Source organism: Paramormyrops kingsleyae, chromosome 15, assembly GCF_048594095.1.
Source record: "Paramormyrops kingsleyae isolate MSU_618 chromosome 15, PKINGS_0.4, whole genome shotgun sequence".
Taxonomy (NCBI): Eukaryota; Metazoa; Chordata; class Actinopteri; order Osteoglossiformes; family Mormyridae; genus Paramormyrops; species Paramormyrops kingsleyae.
The window spans coordinates 19,239,396-19,258,803 of NC_132811.1; the positions used below are offsets into that span (position 1 = coordinate 19,239,396).

At 47.9% G+C, this 19,408-nt stretch overlaps 1 protein-coding gene across 8 annotated transcripts; it reads right to left on the reverse strand.

Annotated features, from left to right (window-relative positions):
• Positions 1-74: 74 nt before the first annotated feature.
• Positions 75-18,969, reverse strand: pde7a (phosphodiesterase 7A). Of its 8 annotated transcripts, none has more exons than XM_072699670.1 (14): positions 11,101-11,288; positions 7,910-7,970; positions 6,440-6,472; positions 6,034-6,147; positions 4,951-5,096; positions 4,754-4,817; positions 3,896-3,991; positions 3,563-3,663; positions 3,247-3,378; positions 2,892-2,983; positions 2,655-2,793; positions 2,450-2,552; positions 1,560-1,640; positions 75-1,399 (listed from the first exon to the last, which is right to left on the reverse strand). In XM_072699670.1, exons 1-14 carry the CDS (start codon positions 11,155-11,157, stop codon positions 1,185-1,187), a joined length of 1,434 nt encoding a protein of 477 aa, XP_072555771.1. In that variant the 5' UTR covers positions 11,158-11,288; the 3' UTR covers positions 75-1,184. The 8 variants fall into 8 exon arrangements, with proteins under 8 accessions (XP_072555771.1, XP_072555767.1, XP_072555766.1 ...); XM_072699666.1 differs by lacking the exon at positions 11,101-11,288 and adding an exon at positions 17,956-18,969 and having other exon boundaries at positions 76-1,399; positions 6,034-6,120; XM_072699665.1 differs by lacking the exon at positions 11,101-11,288 and adding an exon at positions 17,956-18,969 and having other exon boundaries at positions 76-1,399; positions 6,034-6,123.
• Between the last annotated feature and the right edge of the window lie 439 nt (positions 18,970-19,408).

Here is a 19,408-nt window from a genome sequence, read left to right on the forward strand (position 1 = left end):
TTTTTCAAAACAGCTTGATGCTGAAGTCTCCCTCCCCCCCCCCCCCCCCCCCGAATGGCTGTAACAACAAATTGTAAACAGTTTCATCAAAACAGTCTTACAGCACTTAAGAGGGGAAAAAAATACAAATTAGCTGAAATGAAATAAAGCACCAGTTATGTGAAAGACCAAGTAGAGACCCAGAACGCCGCATTACTGTACAGAACCAACGGTACCGGATGGCCATATGGAATGTTTGCTGCTCCACAACGAAGGCTCACGAGAAGACGGTTAAGAGTCGAGATGCACGTCGTGAAGTTAGGCGCTAGTTTGGTCACTTAGCTTTGTGCATAGTTAGGGCGGTCGTGGCTGTGCCATGGCGTCACCGTGTCATCGCACACATTCGCGGTGAGCTTCTGGTGCCTTCGGTCACCGGCTCCAAAAGCAGCCCAGGTCAAAGGTCACATCCACAAGCAAACGTCCCTGAGAAACGCCTGTTTTCAGCTGGTGGGGGTCCCATGCGCGTTCTCCCATAACCTCACCCCCCCCCCCCCCCCTCCTGGGCTCTGTCATCATGGCGCTTCGTCACAGAGACGCTGTCCCACTGGCTGTCGTGTCGGAGCTGCGATCTGCGGTTTGTTCCATCTCCGTGGGTCAGAGTTCCCTAGTGGTTCTGTGGGCTTGTGCATAAAGGCATGATCCCTTTTTATCACGTTTCTCTCGCACGCACACACACACACACACACACACACACACACACACACTGTAAACAGTCAGAGGCAGCAGAAAGATTGGGCCCTTTGTTTAAAAAGCATCAGCAGATTCCTTCAAGCCTCTGTGAGCCTTTTCTCTGAATACTTTTCAAAACCACCTCCAAAAGCAATTAAAAATAAAATGGCACTTTCGCTACAGAAATTTCCTCTCGGTCTCCATTAAATTTCAGCGTGTGAGATTAGTCAGGCCAGAACAGCATGAAGGAACAAAACCAAATAAATAAATAAAACAAGCTGACTGAGGGCACAGCGGAAGTGAGATGAGGTATCTATGTATTGCTCTATGTTCAGAAAATAATGGGTTAATTTTTTTTCCTCAAATCAGTGGTTTGTCAGGGTGGGAGATGTGCAACTCAAACAGGGGGGGCCACGGGCTGTCTGCAGCAAGAACAGTATAATCCCTCACCCCCTCTCCCTCTGCTCTGGGGGGGGTCATGACCTTTGACTTCCCTGAGGTAATGCTGTGGAGTCGGGCTCTTCGGCGGACGCCTCGGTACCCTCATCCAGGCCCCCCCCCAGCTCCTGGAGCGCACCGCTCCAGCCGGCCTTGTTCAGGGCCAGGTATCCCAGCATGGTCCGGGAGAGGCGCGTGTCAGAGAAGCGGGCCCACTCAGCGAACAGCGGCTCCACCACGTACGTCATGAAGCCTGTAAGGGCAGGATACCCCCCCGTCAGTTAGCTTGACAACAAGTCTCAAAGTGGAACTGGAGGAGGAAGGTAGTGCTTTTACAGTTTGCAAATGTTTCATGCTGATCACAGGGAGGCTGTTTCACGCGCTTAGGGTCCGGCAGGACTGGACCAGCTTACCCGTCTGAATACTGCCGACGGTGTTGGTCTGGCTGTCGCACAGGGGGCTGACTTCCAGGCTGTGTCTCTTTTCAATCTCACCTATTACCCAACGAGAAGAGGTTCAGCAGGGAGAGTCACATGGTGTTTCTCGTGAAGGCAGTTCTCACTGGAGTTCTCTCATAAAAGCTGCAGTACTACGTTACTCCCATTTTATCAGGGTTTTTCCAATGACCAAATTTTAATCAAAAGTTAGTTATGAGGTACAGCAGTAAACTGGGTTTTATACCACTTCAGTAAAGAAGATTTTATGTGCCCATTCTTTGCCCTATTTCATGTTTAATGTTCATTTTTGGACAGCCTACACTACCAGTCAAACGTTTTTCTACATTTCCACGTTACTCAAAACTAAAAATACACTCAATATTCTTTGCTAACAAAGCATGTTCGTCATTTGAGCACCTTTATTAGAAAGAAAATGTATCTGACTCAAAGTAACCTCCTCTAGCAGTTATAACGGTAGAGAAAATTCCAGGCATTCGTTCTACAAGGGACATTAAATACTGCCCTGTTTCATGGGATTTTAAAGTTAAAGGACAGCCTAGAATTTGACTATGCCATCACCACAGAACCAGTGAAGAGGATGTTAGACAAACAGTTACAAACTCTTTCCATGTTATGAAGCAAAATTGTTTTGACATTTTCCAATGCTTAACAAGAATAAAAATCTGCAGTTTATGAAAGTTGGAAATGGTAAAAGGTGTGAAAAAAACATTTGACTGGAAGTGTTATAACATTCAAGTTTCAAAAAGAAAAATGTAGAAAATCAAGCCAGAGGCGAAACACCTTTTCACACATCTATACTTAGTAGTGGCCGGCTGGAGATTCGATCAGAGAGGTAACAGACATACCTTGATGGAAGAACTCCTCAGTCACCTTCTCGCTCCACTGTTTGCTCAGTTCCCACGGTCTGCAGGGGTTGCAGATGTCGGCACACTTGAGAGCCATCTGCAGGTCAGCAGGAGAAACACAACTCAGTGGTGGAAGCGGCCGATCAGAAATACCACACGGCATGTTCCGGAGAGCGGCGTCTGTCAACGCTGAACTCGCCTGCAGGACAAAGTGCCGGTGGCTGGAGTTAGCCATGCACAGGTCGTCCTTCTCCAAGTGCTCCCTGAACTTCGTTAGGTACTCATTCTGTCTGCTGATATCTGTGGCCAGGATCAGGGATCCCAGCTGTTTCTCCATGTTCAGTCTGAAACACACAACCTCAATGGAATGCTGCTTCACCAGCACTGATCGCGTAACATCCACGCATGAAAAAGCAGTGACCACGTGTGGCACAGTACCGACCCATCTTCAGCAGGCAGGTGTGAAAACAGCCCAGATTCGCGGAGTAGGCCGACTGCAGACCTCCAGTGATGATTCTCCAGAACTGAGGTATTCTACAAATGGTGAAGGAACCAGACAGTTCTGTTCAGTCCTCAGTCATGCGACAAGTGCAGACTTTACCTCTACTTCTGGAGTTCTGCTGATGCAAATGATAATCAAGCCCCAGGACTGCTGACCCTGAGACATTTAATTGTGACGCGTCATGTTAAATACCCTGTATGGCTTTTAGGACTGATTGGTGTGATGTCACTTTTAGGACTTCAAAGAGGAGTTGGTACCAGCATTGTGTAGCTGCCAGCTGACGCAGAGAACACACCTTGTATAATGCGGCTAAGTGGTGGTTGGTTTTGATGAGGAAAGGCTGGTTGACTCCTGGATGGTCCAGGTCGTGAGTGGCAGCTGCCAGGAGACCCAGCAAGATGTCACAGGCAGAGAGGGACGTTGAGAGCTATACAGACAACATCAGAGTTCCTCTTAACACGCACCAGCAAAATCAGACAGTCAACCACCAACGTCAGAAGGTAACAGTTACAGAAACTCGTTATTGGAGTTTTCTTGGGTTTTCCGGGAAGAGAAGACATTTCATCGCTTTCCACTGACACAAAGAAGAATGCCCCGCCCACGAGTCTCACCTTGGGCTCCTGCAGGTAACAGTACATAGCCTGGGTTACGTCAGCAGCATGAAGAGCATTGTGGTAGGGGTTCTGGCTGTGGTAGTCCTCCTGAACCATAACTGTCAAGACACACATGTAAGTTTCCTCCAGCACCACCAAACAAATATGTTCTTCAGACTGGCCATGCATGAGCTGCTTTGCATGACTGCATCTACCACCCAGGCAATAACAGTCACACAAATTCACAAATATACAACTCAATTTTTCAGATTCCTACTCAAATTCTAGGTCTGCGTATACACAGATAAAATACTTCATCAACAATAATCAAATCAGACGGGAAGAAATTACCTAAAAATCTACGAAGTTTTACCATGTCTAATTGGAAGAGCTCAATTAGTCCATAATGATGAAATAAATGAAATGTCAGGGTGACGAGGCTGTTTCCTGAAACAAAGTGGGGGGGGGGGGGGGGGTGACAGCAAGAGAAATGAGATACAATGTTGCCATTTTAGAGACAGTACACAGAATTCCTGCTGCTTCAATTGGTCAACACTAATATCAAAGCCTTGGCTTTTTTTTTTAATCTGAAGGGACTGTTATTTTGTTTGGAGTTCTGAAACTCTAGACTGCCTTACAAAGATCAGCTTCAAAAGCTGTTTTCTAATCTGAACAGCTGAACAGACTGATAAAAACAGCCAGCAGAGGGCAATATTGACTTTTCATTGAATTTTCAAAAGCAAAGATTTGTGCAAAGGTGTGTTACACAAGTACTGTCCTAGACTTCGGAGTCTAAAGTTAGGCTTGTGTCATTTTTCCAGCACAGATTTAGACACGACTCTCATCCAGACACACACAAACACACCAGCACACACCCACACCCCCTTTCAGTCAACGTGATTAACAAAATTCCCAGCATTACAACCAAGCGACTGAATTATGAAGTACATATTCATCACACGACTCACATTACTGACAAAACAGGTTGCTCATGTCACGTGATAAAAATGGCTTGTATTGTATTCTGCATATACAATCAAACTACATTTTCTCACAATTAATGCAAGGAATTGTGGTGCAAAGCTGAAATTCAGGACCACTAAATGGTATCAGTGAAAGATATGGGGATAAATGAATGTAATTTGTATGAATTATTGAAAACAGCATTTGTACACTGCTGAACTAGAGAGAGAAGCTGTATAAACTTACCATTTGTTAATCTGTCAAAGAGGAAAATGTCGAAATTCCAGCTCCCAGTTCTCTGTAGCATACACTGTAAGAATTTTGTCGATCAGCCAAAAGCAAACCAAAGCAAACTGTCAGACAGATAATTCCAAGAACAGGCCTGAGGTTCAGCAGGAGACACCATCTCTCACTGGCTTTTGGGCCAGCGGTCTGTGGCTGACCTTTGCTTGGCCCACGTAGTCATCGTCAAGGATGTGAGGGGGGGCGCTGCCACAGCGGAGGCGGCGGGAGGAGTGCAGGTACCGCTGGAAGCTGAGCAGCCGCCGGACACTGTAGGCAGAAGCAGGAGCGGCGGGATCGTGCCGGGCTGTGGAGACGGCCACCAGGGGGCAGTCAGAGTGCATCCAGACGGCGTGACTCATATGGATGCACATGTTAATTAATTAATAAGAGACATTCTAATAAGGGTGGGGGATACTAGTGATGGGCAAATGAAGCTTTTTTTTTGATCCACTGGATGTTGCTCTTTGATTGCTTTGGGGCATGCATTGAGCCCTTTTATGAAGAGAGCACCATCTAGTGGGAGTCAGAAAATATAACAAATGGTTCATGAAGCTTCATTTGCCCATAACTAGGGGATGCTAGCTCCTCAACTACAACAGCATTAAGCTTTATTTTTCCTGCCCTACTCAGTATTGTTTTTATGACAACGATACACAGCCGTTTTCCATTTCAACACCACCAGATGACTGTAAATTGAGGATAAAATGCTATATCGCACCAGAAATGTCTGTAAATAATGATAATTATTCACATCCTTTCTGCTTTTCTAAATTTAATACCCACAAAAGATGAATCAGATTGAGAGGCCAGACCCTCCAGCCTTGTGTACAGTCTATCAGAAATGTGACATATAGTCACCCTACCCCTTTGTCAAGGGGCCACAAGCTGGTGAGTGAATGTCCACGAGGTTCCTTAAAACTACCAGTGCTAATTACTGGTGATGGGCAAATGAAGCTTTATGAACCATTTGCTGTATTTTCAGTAGACGGTGCTCTCTGTTCAAAGCACGCCCCCATACCAAAACCAGAGCACCATCTAGTGGAGTCAAAAAATACAGCAAATGGTTCATGAAGCTTCATTTGCCCATCACTAATAACTACTCCTCAGTGTGCTTCTCTGCTGCAGTATTAGTATCAGACATGTGCTCTGTCCAGGGAACAGGCATGCAGTTTGTTAGAAAGACCACAGTTTTAACAGCACATGACGAGCTGGATGTGGCTACAGGAGCTCAACATACTTACAGTGCAAAATTCGGAAATCAACACACAGGTACGGGTGAGAGCCCCTTCGCTCAGGTTCGAGGCTGATGCAGCTCCTCACTCTCACATCTCCTAGAGGGCACCAACAACAAGGTCCTCAAAAGAACAGCGACAAAGAGCGCTTTGTTTTAGGGCAACGCAAGCCGGGCGATGGCGGACAGTGCAGAGCTTTAGTGAGCCAGTAGGGGGGCAGAGTGGGGTGAAGCCAGGGGTCACACTCGCACAGTGACACAGTGAAGCATTCATACAGTGCCAATGACACAGTGCAGTGCACTCAGGACACAGCTGGTTAATAGCCAATCTGGACGGTGCGATACCAGAGAGTGACACTTAATAAAGTCAGTAAGCATCAGAAAGTCACACAGGTTCCTCCTGGAATATTACTTACTTGTAAACAGCTGTCTGAATATTACACAAGCCCCTATCAAAATACCAAAACTGCGAATTACAAGTCGGCCGAACTGTTTGATTAACGTCATATAACAGAACAGAAGTGTGTCATTAAAGAAGTCAGATGGAGACAGATCAGTTACTGCAGAGCTGAGCGTGCAAGCAATGCACAGAGGTTGCAAACAGACCCCCCCCCCCCCCCCCCATTAATCTTGGTAATAGAGTTCCTAAGGTGCCAATGCAGTTCTGACCAGGTGGGTCAACCTGCCCACTATGAGTGTGCTCATGTCACCAGTCACCACCGCTGTCACACTGGAAATGTCTGACCATTTTTCGTAACCGTAATTTCACGACAACACCGTACAGCCACAGGAGACACTGTGCCGTTTGTCACCATGCCGTCGACACTGTGAGTCAGTGTCACTGAACGACACGGCCAGTCCTGTCACGGCTGCTAAGCAACAGTGTGTGTGTGTGTGTGTGTGCGTGCGTGAAAGTGTACGAGTGCATGTGAGAGTGTTTCTGTGTGTCTGTCATGAGGACAGACTGTTAAAAGTTAGAGACGTCTCCACACTGCCTGTATCACTGTACACTTTACAGCAAGGAAGAGGAAATAAAACGCAATTTGATTTCCCTCCACGTTTGACGGGTCTGTTTTTTAAATATGGCGGCATCTCAGCCATTAAGGACAATAACAATCCCCCTCCCTCCTGTACCAGTACACCATTTCTCACAATGTTAACAACCCACCAGCTGCACCATATTCCTTTTTATTTGCAGTTTAAATAACTCTGATCTTTTAGAAATTTACTAACTCCACATTCATCATTAGCTGCAGAGCAAACTGATTACTAAGCATGATAAAATTTCACTGTGGATTCTTGGATAATGAGACTATTCAAAATAAGGCACTAAATGTTACTTGTGCTAAACTGAGAGCTACCAGGTAGCTCCTCTCCACCAGAGGGAATCGCAAAACCGCATGGGCCCTGTGCCGCCTCTTTAAGTGCTGAAAGTATTCCTGCATCAAACTAGTACTTAAAGTCATAAGAGCAGTAAGTCACCCTTAAAACTCTGACTAATATTACTTATGTCTCCGTTATACCAAATACTGGCGAAATAATGACTGGCGGATCTAGTTTAGTGATTATACAACATGTAATTACAGGTTTAAAAAACGCCTGTCAGCTTCATCAGCCCCAACCCACCTCCATGAAGTTGGAGGGTAGGGTTGGGGGGTGGGGGGGGGGGAGTGAGCCAGTGGTGAAGCCGGTGGTCTGCTAAATCCCCCGAGAAGATCCCGCTCTGGGTGCAGACCAACCCGTGGCAGGACTAGTTCAACGGCAGCGGTGGTCAGAGATGCCTAACGTCACCCCTGCACGGGGGGGGGGGGACTCACACTGTGTCGTCAGGTGCCCGCACTCGGTGGCCTGCCCGCCCCCCCTCCGGTGCCAGCAGAGATACTTACCTAGCATACGGATGTAGAGCGCCGTCTGATCAGAGCTGTCGTACGAGATCGCCCCACGTCTCTGCAAAAAAAGAATGGCAGCGGGGGGGGGGGGGTTAACATTAAATAAATAAAAAGACCCTACATCCTAATAGATGCAGTGTCAGTCCCCGGAGCTGGGGAGTGTAGACTACAGATGGCACAATATCATTTTTTTCTGTTCCGATCCCAATACCAATATTAAAATTCTGAGTATCTGCCGATACCGATCCAATCCCCTTTATCAACTACTTAGCATTAAATATTTATATCAATACATTAGTACTAACTTGCCAAACTATCTGCGTGTTCTGCTGTAGCTGCTTTTGGAATATGCTAAGAATAGTTAAATATGATGGTCATGTTACTCAAACCAAAGCTGTGCTACAGGACGGAATCCACCGGCAGTTACACAAGTCTGCTTCTTTGTTTTATTCAGTAACAACTTTCACAAAATTGAACAGAAATATTTTCCTAAAGTGCAAATTGTGCAGTCGGTTCCCAAATTAAATAAAATAAAGAGATCAATGGTAAAAATATCACTGTACACCCCAAATAACCATTTCTGCCAGTACAAAATATACAATGGAGCCCAAATAAAACTTACAGACGCTCCTCTACTTACGAATGAGATACGTTCCGAACGACTGTTCGTAATTTGAAATGTTCGTAAGTCATTATTCAACATCATTTTAAGGGTGTACAGTACGCAAGTACAAAGAACTAGGATGCTGGGAGTATGTACGCTACACTGCTGTGCTGTGGAAGTAGTCGGCAGAGGTTGTACTAGACAGAATTGGCGCGCAGAAAAAAAAAAACTGATTTTGCGGACAGGAAACGGGAGCCCAACGGACAGAATTTGTTCGTATGTCTGAAAGTTCATAGGTTGAAAATTCGTAAGTAGAGGAGCGTCTGTAATTAAAATTAAGTACAGGTCAAAAGACATCTAGTCTGTATAAATTTTACTGTGTTGAGACTTAAGAAAAATCAGCACTTGCCTTACATACGTTTCACTGCAGTTTTGCTTTTTTCTTCCTTAAGCGTAAAGTACAATAATACCTCCTTCATACTCGCAAAGGTTAGGGGCCGGCGGATGTGAAAACAGGCGATTAATAGACACCACTAACCTCAACCCATAACGCTCTGCTTGCCTGAATGATAATATAAAAAGTCTATTTATTACGTGTCAAAACTAACAGTGTTGTACATTATATAATATACAAACCTTAGTCTACATAATGCCCCTGTAAGTATGCAGTGGAAGAACTACATTTTGGACTCATTAATAAAAATGCAAAATTAATTTTTACAATTTTTACAACAAATTTGTTAAGAAGAAAGATTCCACAGTTACATAGATGGGTAACACACCAGTGAGGCTGGTTGCTGAGACAAAGATGCTCGCCAGTAAGCACTTACATTATGAATTATTATGCACAGTATACATTATATAAATTTCATGTGATCCAAATCATTTTCGGCTCACGCATCACCTGTGAGTTTCTGCGATCTTTCACCAAGTTTCAAGAATGTGTTCATTCAACTGTTCATGGTCAGTTCATGCGGAACAAGCATGTAAATGTGAACAGGTTACTGCATTTCCACACAGCCACAGGACAGTTCTGACGCACATACGTTACTGAACCGCTAACCATCATGTGACCCTCACTTCTATTTACAGTATGTCCCGCTCCTAGGCAACAAGCATTTTCACGGTTTTTCAGGGTAGGCCAATCCCTGACGGAAAATCGGATCCGTTTCATACCACCCGATATCTGATCTAGCATTTTTTGCTGGTATGAACCCATAACTCATAGCTGGTTTCAGATTGGTGCCATCTAGTTAAGACCCTGTGATCGGAAGGTCGCTGTTTCGAATCCCAGCGTCAGCACAGTGATGTCACTGGGCCCTGGAGCAAGGCACTGCCTGACCCTCCTTTCTCAAACGTGCGTCACTTTGGATAAAAGCATCTGCTACATAAATAGAAATGTATATCGATACTGTTTAAACTGCACGGGTTATGCCTCAGCGTACGGTCACACGTCAGAAGCGGAGATGCAGTCTGAAACCGCCCCTTTTGTCCAGCTCTGTGTGCTGATTGGTCCTCCACAGCACTGTCCTGGATGCCTCACGTGTTTGCAGCCCTTTCAGGGGAGGGCCGACCTCCATCTATGCACATGACCGAGACAGGATGTAGGAACAGGGAGCTGCTGGTGAAACGTCATGTATCCACACCTGATAGGATCAGCAACCGAAGCAGCATTCGTCAGCCAAGATACCCGCTCGCCATCCCACACTGTCCCCAGACACATTCTTCAAACCCGCCTGCTGTCTCTCACATCCAGCACTGGCCCCAGATGCAGTGTCTCACATCCCCACACCGTCCTGAAATCCACCTACTGTCTCTGACGTCCAGCACCGGCCCCAGACACAGTGTTTCACATCCCAGCGGCATCTTCAAACCCACCTGCTGTCTCTCGTCTCTCGCACTGTGTCCAGACGCAGTGTTTCACATCCCCATGCCATCCTCAAACCCGCCCGCTGTCTCTGACGTCCAGCACCGGCCCCAGACACAGTGTTTCACATCCCCGCGTCATCTTCAAACCCACCTGCTGTCTCTCGTGTCTCGCACTGTGTCCAGGCGCAGTGTCTCACATCCCCATGCCATCTTCAAACCCACCTGCTGTCTCTCGTGTCTCGCACTGTGTCCAGGCGCAGTGTTTCACATCCCCATGCCGTCCTCAAACCCGCCCACCATTGCTCGCATCCTGCACCGTCCCCAGACACTGTCTCTCAAATCCCTGCGCCGTCCTTAAACACAGCTTTGTGCTTTGGATAATGTTAATCTTGTTTTTATACGCCACGGTCTCAAGTCATCATGTGAAACAGTCATCAAGTGTGTTAGTTTGGTGTTACAGGTCATGCTTACAGCAACACGGACAAACACCAGTGCTAGGTCATCGGTTCCGGACCTGAGCCGGTATCTTCCCTTCTTAGACATAATGGGAAGCACAGTGTAAACATGGCAGAAACAATCAATAGACCCAGCTGCATATGCGTGGAGAACAGAGAGGAAGAGGAAGGAAGATTTCTCAGGTGTGACTGTCTCTCTCTCTCTCTCTCTCTCTCTCTCTCTCACACACACACACACACACACACACACACAGTCCTACCTTCCAAGAGATCCATCTGAGAAGTACGACAAGTGACCAGAGCAGCACAACCCCCATTGGCCTTCCTCAGCACTGAGGAGCATAGGCTCAGTACGTGTGTGTGTATATGTGTGTGTATGAGTGTGTATGAGTGCACCCGTGTGCGCACGCACATGCATGTGTGTGTCCCACAGCCCAGTGTCTGATAAATGACGACAAGCAGTTTGGTTTTGGTAGGGGGGGGGGGTTGTTGTGCAGCTGTCCTGTCATCTGACTGCGAAACTCCCCGGACCCCCAGCGAGCCTCATTCTTACACCCCCCCCCCCTCCCAAAACAGCCCATCTCACCATGGCAACCAGCAAACAGCACCACAAACACTGTGACATGGCTGGATGTGCAGGCAGGGGTCTGCGGCATGCGGCAGAAAATAGTGTCACGCCTCAGCGTCTATGACGAGGGGAGTGGATCAGACCGTACGGCTTTCTGTAAGCGCTCACGCTCGACCTGAGAATCACGGCTGAGGCGTGTGGGCGTGCGTGGGCTGCGGCGCCCGCCTGCGCGGAGAGAACGCTCCACAGCACAGTCCTGGCAGAAGCCTCGGGCATACGGCAGCTGGGGTGGGCATGGGGGATGTTCAGTCCATAGCAGGCGTTGGCCAATCCCCCCCCCCGCCCCAAAACAAGCTGACATCATGACCGGTATCTGCGGAGGCGTGTAGCTACAAATAGCGATATCACAAGGCCTGACGCAGAAGCTCGTCACGGGAGGCAGGGGTGGGGTAACCAACACACGGGTCTCTGTCAGGGGAGGGGGGGGGGGGCACCCTTCACCTCTGGGGGGGATATGGGGAGCTGGTCAACTCACAGCTACAGAGGAGATCTTTGATGGATGGATGGATGGATCAATCGATGATGGATCAATGATGGATGGATATCAAGCACATCAGCCAAATGACAAAGCATCTAAATGGACGGATGAATGGATGGATCAATGCATGAATAGATGGATGATGGATAAACGAATGGATGGATGGATGGATATCAGGCACACAGTAATCTCATCAGTCAAACGACCAAGCATCTACGGGGGCTTGAACCACAAGCCTCCTGGTTACAGGAGCAGTGTGTTGTCAGTCGAAGCCCATGCAGTGCACTGATATGGCGTCATAGGTAGAACTCCTACCTTCACCTCCAGCAAACTTCACGGGCCAATTTCATTCAAACAGGGAGTGCCAGGGGAGGTCCTGGCGTTGGATACTGCTGGGGGAGGGGGGAGGGGGTGTTGCTTTGCTAAGTTGGTGCCCCCGCAGACGACGCTCTCCTGGGCAATCGTCCATCTCCTTGCCAGGATCTGCCTCTGGACCAATGTCAGTCCTCACCAAAATAGCTGCTATTGTCCAGTCGCAGCTGCAGACATGTCAAACAATTGGATCTGGAATTCACTCGCAACAAAATCACACTCACACTCCTCGCCAAGCGCAGCAGGCTCCGGCCACCCAGCGGAACACGGCACCTTTGTCTGAGAGGCAGAAATGCCACTGAATGCCTTCGAGAAATCCTGGTGTGGGCATGACCCCACAACACGCCAGCGTGAGCATGCCATTCCACCAGGGGGGGCACCATCCTGACCGTCATCACAGCCCTCACTGGTAGGGGGCAGCACAAAGCCAGCAAAGATGAGAATAAGACCCAGGAACCCTTTCAATCAGTCTGCTCCACGATAACCCTGTTTTTGAATTATTCTGTATAAACGATTAAGGAATGTATCTTAACACACCCATGTAAAGAGCTTTGGGGGACTCTGTCGGGAAAGGAACAATATGAAAAATTAACTGAATTGAAAAACAGCCATCATCCATCTGTAGGACCTTTGACCAAGTGCTGCTGATAGTTCAGCTGTGTACCAGAGTGTCGTTCTGCATAAGGTTACACGACCCCAGAAGATCCCAGAGGGGCATTTGGCTCTGGTTTGGCAGTTCAGGGGCTCACAGTAACCCCCCCCCCCCCCCCCCCCATACAGATTGTGTCACACAAACGTGGCCTCACTGTGAACCCTGACCCTGACTCCACCTAGTAGAGTCAGAAATACAGAGTCTCATAGCCGCCAGGCATCAGTGACTGATGCTATGAAACACACATGACATCTAATTTAGGATTTTTTCTTCACCAGGTTAAAATTAAGTTCCGGTGCCACACATACAGGTGTCCCGTTCCTCAAGTGGCACTCATGAAATCTGAGGGGTTACACCAACAGGTACAGGCACAGAGAGGCCATCGAATTTCCGCTTAGTGCTGCCCAAGTCAAACGGGCGTCTCCTGAAACACAGGGATGTGGGTCTGAAACACAGGGATGTGGGTCTGAAACACAGGGATGTGGGTCTGAAACACAGGGATGTGGGTCTGAAACAGCAGCCTGCAGCAGAGAGATGACACACACGGGAACGCACTCTCCGGCTGCCATACCTCACTCTCACAGTGTCCTCAAACACACTTCACCAACCTGAAAACCAACCTGTGACCAGTCCCACTGCAGGGGTGGCCACCAATCTCATCCTGGGAGGGGTCTCCCGTAACCACACCACCCCCAGCCCCCACTTTCCACAGCTTGTTTGTAAACTGTGGGGGGTTTACAGAGAAGCTTCCCAAATTCAGAGGTGCCCTGTGAAGTGTGCAAAGCACATTGCTGACATACTATGTGTATGTGTGTGTGTAGGTGTGGGGGGGGGGTTAGGGGGTCACACAAAGGTCACACCTGCCCCCTAAGACAGATGCTCCTGATCGCAGATGGGGGAGGCTACAAGGACATAGTGCGTGTTTGATGTATGTGCAACTTCAACATAAACGCCAGACCAAGGAAAGCTGAATTATCCCACAGTGTTTTGGGGGGTGTCTGAGGGAGGAGGGGCTTGTTTGAGGACAAAACAGCCCCACACTCAAGGGCCAGAGGATATCGACAAAGTGAGAGACAGACGTTGCTTTTCCACCACACAAAGTACTGTACTTCTGGTACTTTCCCTTTTCCACTGACTTCCGGTTCAGTACCAAATGTCACAGTATGGAAAGTGCCAAACCACCTGGGTACTTCTTTGGTACTTTGGGGTAGGATTTGAAAGGCTTTTTTTGTCAATCGGTTATACAAATTACCTGCCTCTGAAACACAATCCAACCACCGTCTTGAAAAAAGCTGCTCAGACGACAATGATTAACAAGGTAAAAAAAACAACAACAATAATAATAATAATTATGGATGCATGAGATACAGGCTTAAATTGTGATCTGGTTGGAAGAACAGATACAACAAATCAGGATAGCATAACAAGAAATAAAGTATTTTGTATAATATACTATCAGTATATTATACAAGTATTATTTAGTTGTAATAAATATTGGGGTATTTATAAAGAAAAAAATTAGTTCAACATGTTTTTCACAAACCCGTCTACGAGTGATTTAAACAGCAAGGATGAAAAGGATTCATTGTCTCGGAGAACGAACGCAGTGTTCATGCAAAAGCAGCAGAGGTAAACTTTAAGCTGATTTTTAAACATATACTAGATAATCTGGAAAAGGAATAATTATTAAAAACACCAAAGCCAGCTGTTTCAGCAAAACTTTCACCCCCTGCGCTATATTGTCCGTACAGAATTGAAGGTAAGAAAAAGCCTGATCTTAATCTAGCTGACCAGCAATGTAAGAATTGAATGTGCTTAACATACAATGTTGGTATTGACATCGCACATCTTCCAGCCCTAAAATACACCATTTTTTGAATTCAGTACAAAATACTTGTGATGTCATTCAATGCTGGTACCAATTTTTGGGTGAGGCTCGCTGGGCGGTATATGGGGCGGAGGGCATTGGGCGGAGGGCATTGGCTGGAGGGCATTGGGCGGAGGGCATTGGGCGCGCTAGACGGTGTGCCAGAGCACAACCCCGCTGATGACGCGAAAGTTTTACACAAACAGGTTTTGAAACACAAGCCTGCAAACGGCTCTTCTGGCCTCTGACCACATCCTATAGCTAAGGGCACAAGAGAAGCGACCAAAACAGGCTCAGCAGAGGTAAACAGCCTCGTCACGTGGCCCCAGAGCTCCGACCCAGACCCAAACCCAACCCTCAGACAGCAAGCCGGATCTCAACAAAACCCCCACCCCCAAAAAAGTCTCAGAGGGGGTGCAGTGGCTGTCAGTGCTCTCAAATAAGGCCATTTAAGACGAGCCACACAACCACCACTAAACCATGGTAAACTCCTCCCTACAACCACCCCCACCTGCACTGCAAACACGTGAGGCATCCAGGACAGTGCTGTGGAGGACCAATCAGCAGGCTCTGGTGGGAGGGTGGCAGGTCACAGGGTCACCGGCATGTGTAGAGACTCTGTCACAAAGGCAGTCTGCACACGCAGCTCGTGCTCACAGCAACATGGTCAGATGTCGGAACATGAATCACAGGGAGCTTCCATGTTTCATGTACTCTGTGCTCTGACTCCCCCGTACAAAAGTGATGGCAAAGCAGGCCTGGCACTGGCTCATCTGTGCTCTGACTCCTCCATACAGAAAAATGGAGTCAAAGTTCTTAAATTTGGTCTGGAGAGCGATCCGCCGGAAGCTCCCCCCCCCCCCAGTAAACTTTACCGCTGGCACCCCCCAACATTGAGCAAGCTATAAGTAGGGGTGGCTTCAGCTACCTCCCTCCAGAAGGGTCTTCACAGCAAAAGCATATGGCCACTACAGGCAGGTCTCCGGTCAGGCTGATGCGACCAGAGAGACAAAACAGCGGCCCTGGGAAGCAGCGGACTGCGCTGCACACCCAAGAAGCCCCCCCCCCCAGGCAGCTGGGGACATCACCAGCAAAGGGGGGGGGGGGGGGGGGGTCTCAAAGAGGCTCTGTGTCCTGCAGGGCAGAGAGAGGACGCACTGATCACTATCATCCAAAAGCGGGGGGGGGGGTCAACAGATCACATCATTCTGACACCAAACCACACGGGGGCCCCAGTGTGAGAGCTGTAAAGAGCTGGGTTATTGCACATATATTTATAAACTATTTTTTAAAATATAAAAATGCCATATGAATTCTCTTGAATTCTGAAATAAACATAAAGGCCCTTTGTCACCCAGGTACCCACCTGAATGAACTGATTAATTATGTCACACGATCGCGTGTCACCTCTCTGCAGGCATCGGTAACCTTAAACACCTTTTAAAGAGAAGGGCCATCTGAGCACGCGCTCCCCCCCCATCAGCTCCTTGAAAGGACACGTTTTAATTTAGCTTTTCGCTTCTCGCCCAGACTGCATGTCAGCAGTGCGTCTGTGTGTGAAGGTGCAAGAAACCGTCAGGCTACAGCGCGGAGGGGAAGACAGAAGCGCCGCTTTCTCTTCCGACAGAGAAGCCCGCGATCGAGCCGTATTCATGCACGCAGCCAGGCTCTGAGAATAGGGGGGCTGTAACTTGCAAACAGACCTGAATCCACCGTCCCTGCATCCACATTTAAAAATTAGCAGAAAGTTTTCCCACAGGGACTCCCACATACACGTCAGCAACAGGGAACGTGTCAGGATAAAAATGTATTATAAAAAAAAACATGCAGCGATTTCATGAGTATCATTTTGCAAGCACGTAAAATTTAACTTCCTCCATGCGCATGCCAGTAATGCTATCAGTGACAGCTAATTTACAAACTAGTGAGGGGAAGTACAGAGATGGTAAAATAATAATTGTTGTAAGCTTCACGTGACTTTGAAAGCACATTAGGTTATTTTTTTTATTTTTTTTGCAGAAAGGTGCTTTCAGGTCACTGCGGTGTAGCAACATCTTATAGCTATAGGGTCATGAGGCACCTTTAATACCGATCTGCAAATTCCCGCACTTTTACGAAACACATTGCTTCAGAACGACCGTTAATTTCACTAATTGCTTCGCTGCATATTTCCTGCATGCGGCGTACAGCTTCTGAACTGCGAAGTTGCTCAAACCTTCACAAAACACACATCAGGCGGGACCGTACACACAAATCACTAATTATATGCATATTTTCATTCCCCTAAATAAGCTCGATCATACTTCAAAGAAAGTAACTAATAAACAGTGTCGTGCGTAAACAGAAAGTAACAAAACGTTACTCACTATCTCACGCGAACAGATAGAAACACACAACAAACAGGCAAAAGTAGCACTTGCTACGGGAAATCGCTACAGTGCTGCTCCTGTTAAGATAAGATAACACTTTATTGAACTCGGGGGGGAAATTCTTGTACATGCAGCAGCGAGGTGTGTGAAGTGCGTCCATACGGTGTAAAACAAAGCGCAGAGTGTACACATGCAAACGAAGTTTAAATACACAGTAGTAATAGAATATGGTGAAAAGGAATGCTGAGGAAATAAATACATGAAAATAAATTAACGGGAGGAGTAGGTGCAGTAAAAGGGGGGCACCAGACTCAAATCCAAACTGATGTTGCAGCACAAGTGTCCCCAGCCTGGATCCTTTACGCATCACTCCCAAAAAGCAGCACAGATATGAAACACACCGATGGTAACACAACACCTACCGTTCACAACTGCCGCTAACTTTCACCTGATCCCGCCCATAACTAATCATGCATACTCCATAGTTATTTAAATAAGTCTATAACTATCTATCACTGTACAACTGTTTCAAGCACTTTTGCACCATTTTGCACATTTGAATTAGATGCCAAACTGGAGTTCGTTGTCTGAGTAGCCTACTTGTAGTTTGTGCGACGACCATGAAGTTGAATCGATTCCAGTCTAATCTAAACTAACTGTATTCGAAAGCAGCAGTCTGAAGCCCACTGTGACGGGCCGGGCTTCGACGGCACAACGCCGCGAACCACATGCGTGGATGAGCCGGTTACCTGTGACAGCTGCCGGGGATCGGGGGCACCGAAGAGAGCCGAACTGGAGCTGAAGCTGATGGCCCCCCTCCGGCTGAGGACGTGCTTCGGGACCGGCCTGTCCAGGGGCAGCACCGGCAGCTGGTAACATACTTCCATTGAACAAAATACACGCTGGATCCAGATCAAAATTCAGCAAAAATAAAAATAATTTTAAAAATCATGGACATATAAAATAAATTAAAAAGAATAAAGTGGCGCTGGCGACCTAAGCCCCATGAAGAGACGCTGTCCTGGGGTTAGAGCGTTTCCCCGTGGAAACACGGACCCGCAGCCCGCGCCGCTCTCGTCCAGTCCCGCTTCAGTCCCGGCTGCTTATCCATGCGGCAGCGCTCACTCCCCGGCCTATAGCCGCCGAGGCCTCGCTCGTTTTTCAGTCTCTTGTAAAAAGCGCTTCCTCATTTTAAGCTGCTTTCTGGCTGTGAATCCGTACAGGAGGCGCGGCCGCCGGAGAGTGGCTCCAATCCTCCGGAGGCAGGTTGGCAGCGGCCAGGCGGCTGTCAGTCTGCGGCCGTATGACCATCGGAGGAACGGGCGCTGATTGAGCCCTGCTTCACTCCGCAGACACGCACACCAAGATTCAAACCATGCAAACACACACTCTGATGCTCACACCGTGCACACACACACACGTACACGCACACTCTGATGCGCACACACACAAACATACATATGCACGCACACACACAGATATTCACACAATGCACGCAGACTGACACCGTGCGCGCGCGCGCACACACACACTGATGCTCAAACCATGCACACACACTTCAAGGCTCACACCGTGCACATGCACGCACTCCTCGGCTCACACCGTGCACATACACACTCCTCGGCTCACACCGTGCACATATGGCGAGGGTGCAACACACACACTGGAACAAGTTATAACACGCAATGGCGACGCGAGCCACGCTGATTTCCTATCACCAGTTCCACTCCCTAAACATACCCACTTACCACGGAGAAAGCTGTCACAGCACTCCAGTTATTGTGGTCCTATTGCTACGCGCTGCGTATTGTCACGCTAAATTTAATTGGCTTAGGCATCGTACGACGATTGTTACAGAGGTTCTGATTGGGTAGATAGAGGGCGATTCCGAGACTTGCTTATGCAGTCGTTTGGAGTCTGCACGGACCTCGGCAAGGGCTTTCCTCCACAGCGGGGTTTGCCCTGCTGCCGGGCCGCATCATTGCTAGTGATTACCTTTCCCGCATGAGTCATCCAGTTGTACTCGAGCGGTGACTCTGTTAACTGTTAGTGCTTATGTGGCACAACGTGAGCGCAGAACGCCTTCTCCATGGGAACGCCAAGCCCTTCACGTGTCTCCGCGATCAGAGGCATAATACAGACTGTAACGCCGCTACCAAGCAGCAGATGGCAAAGTGGTTGAAGAACTGATCAGAGTGTAAA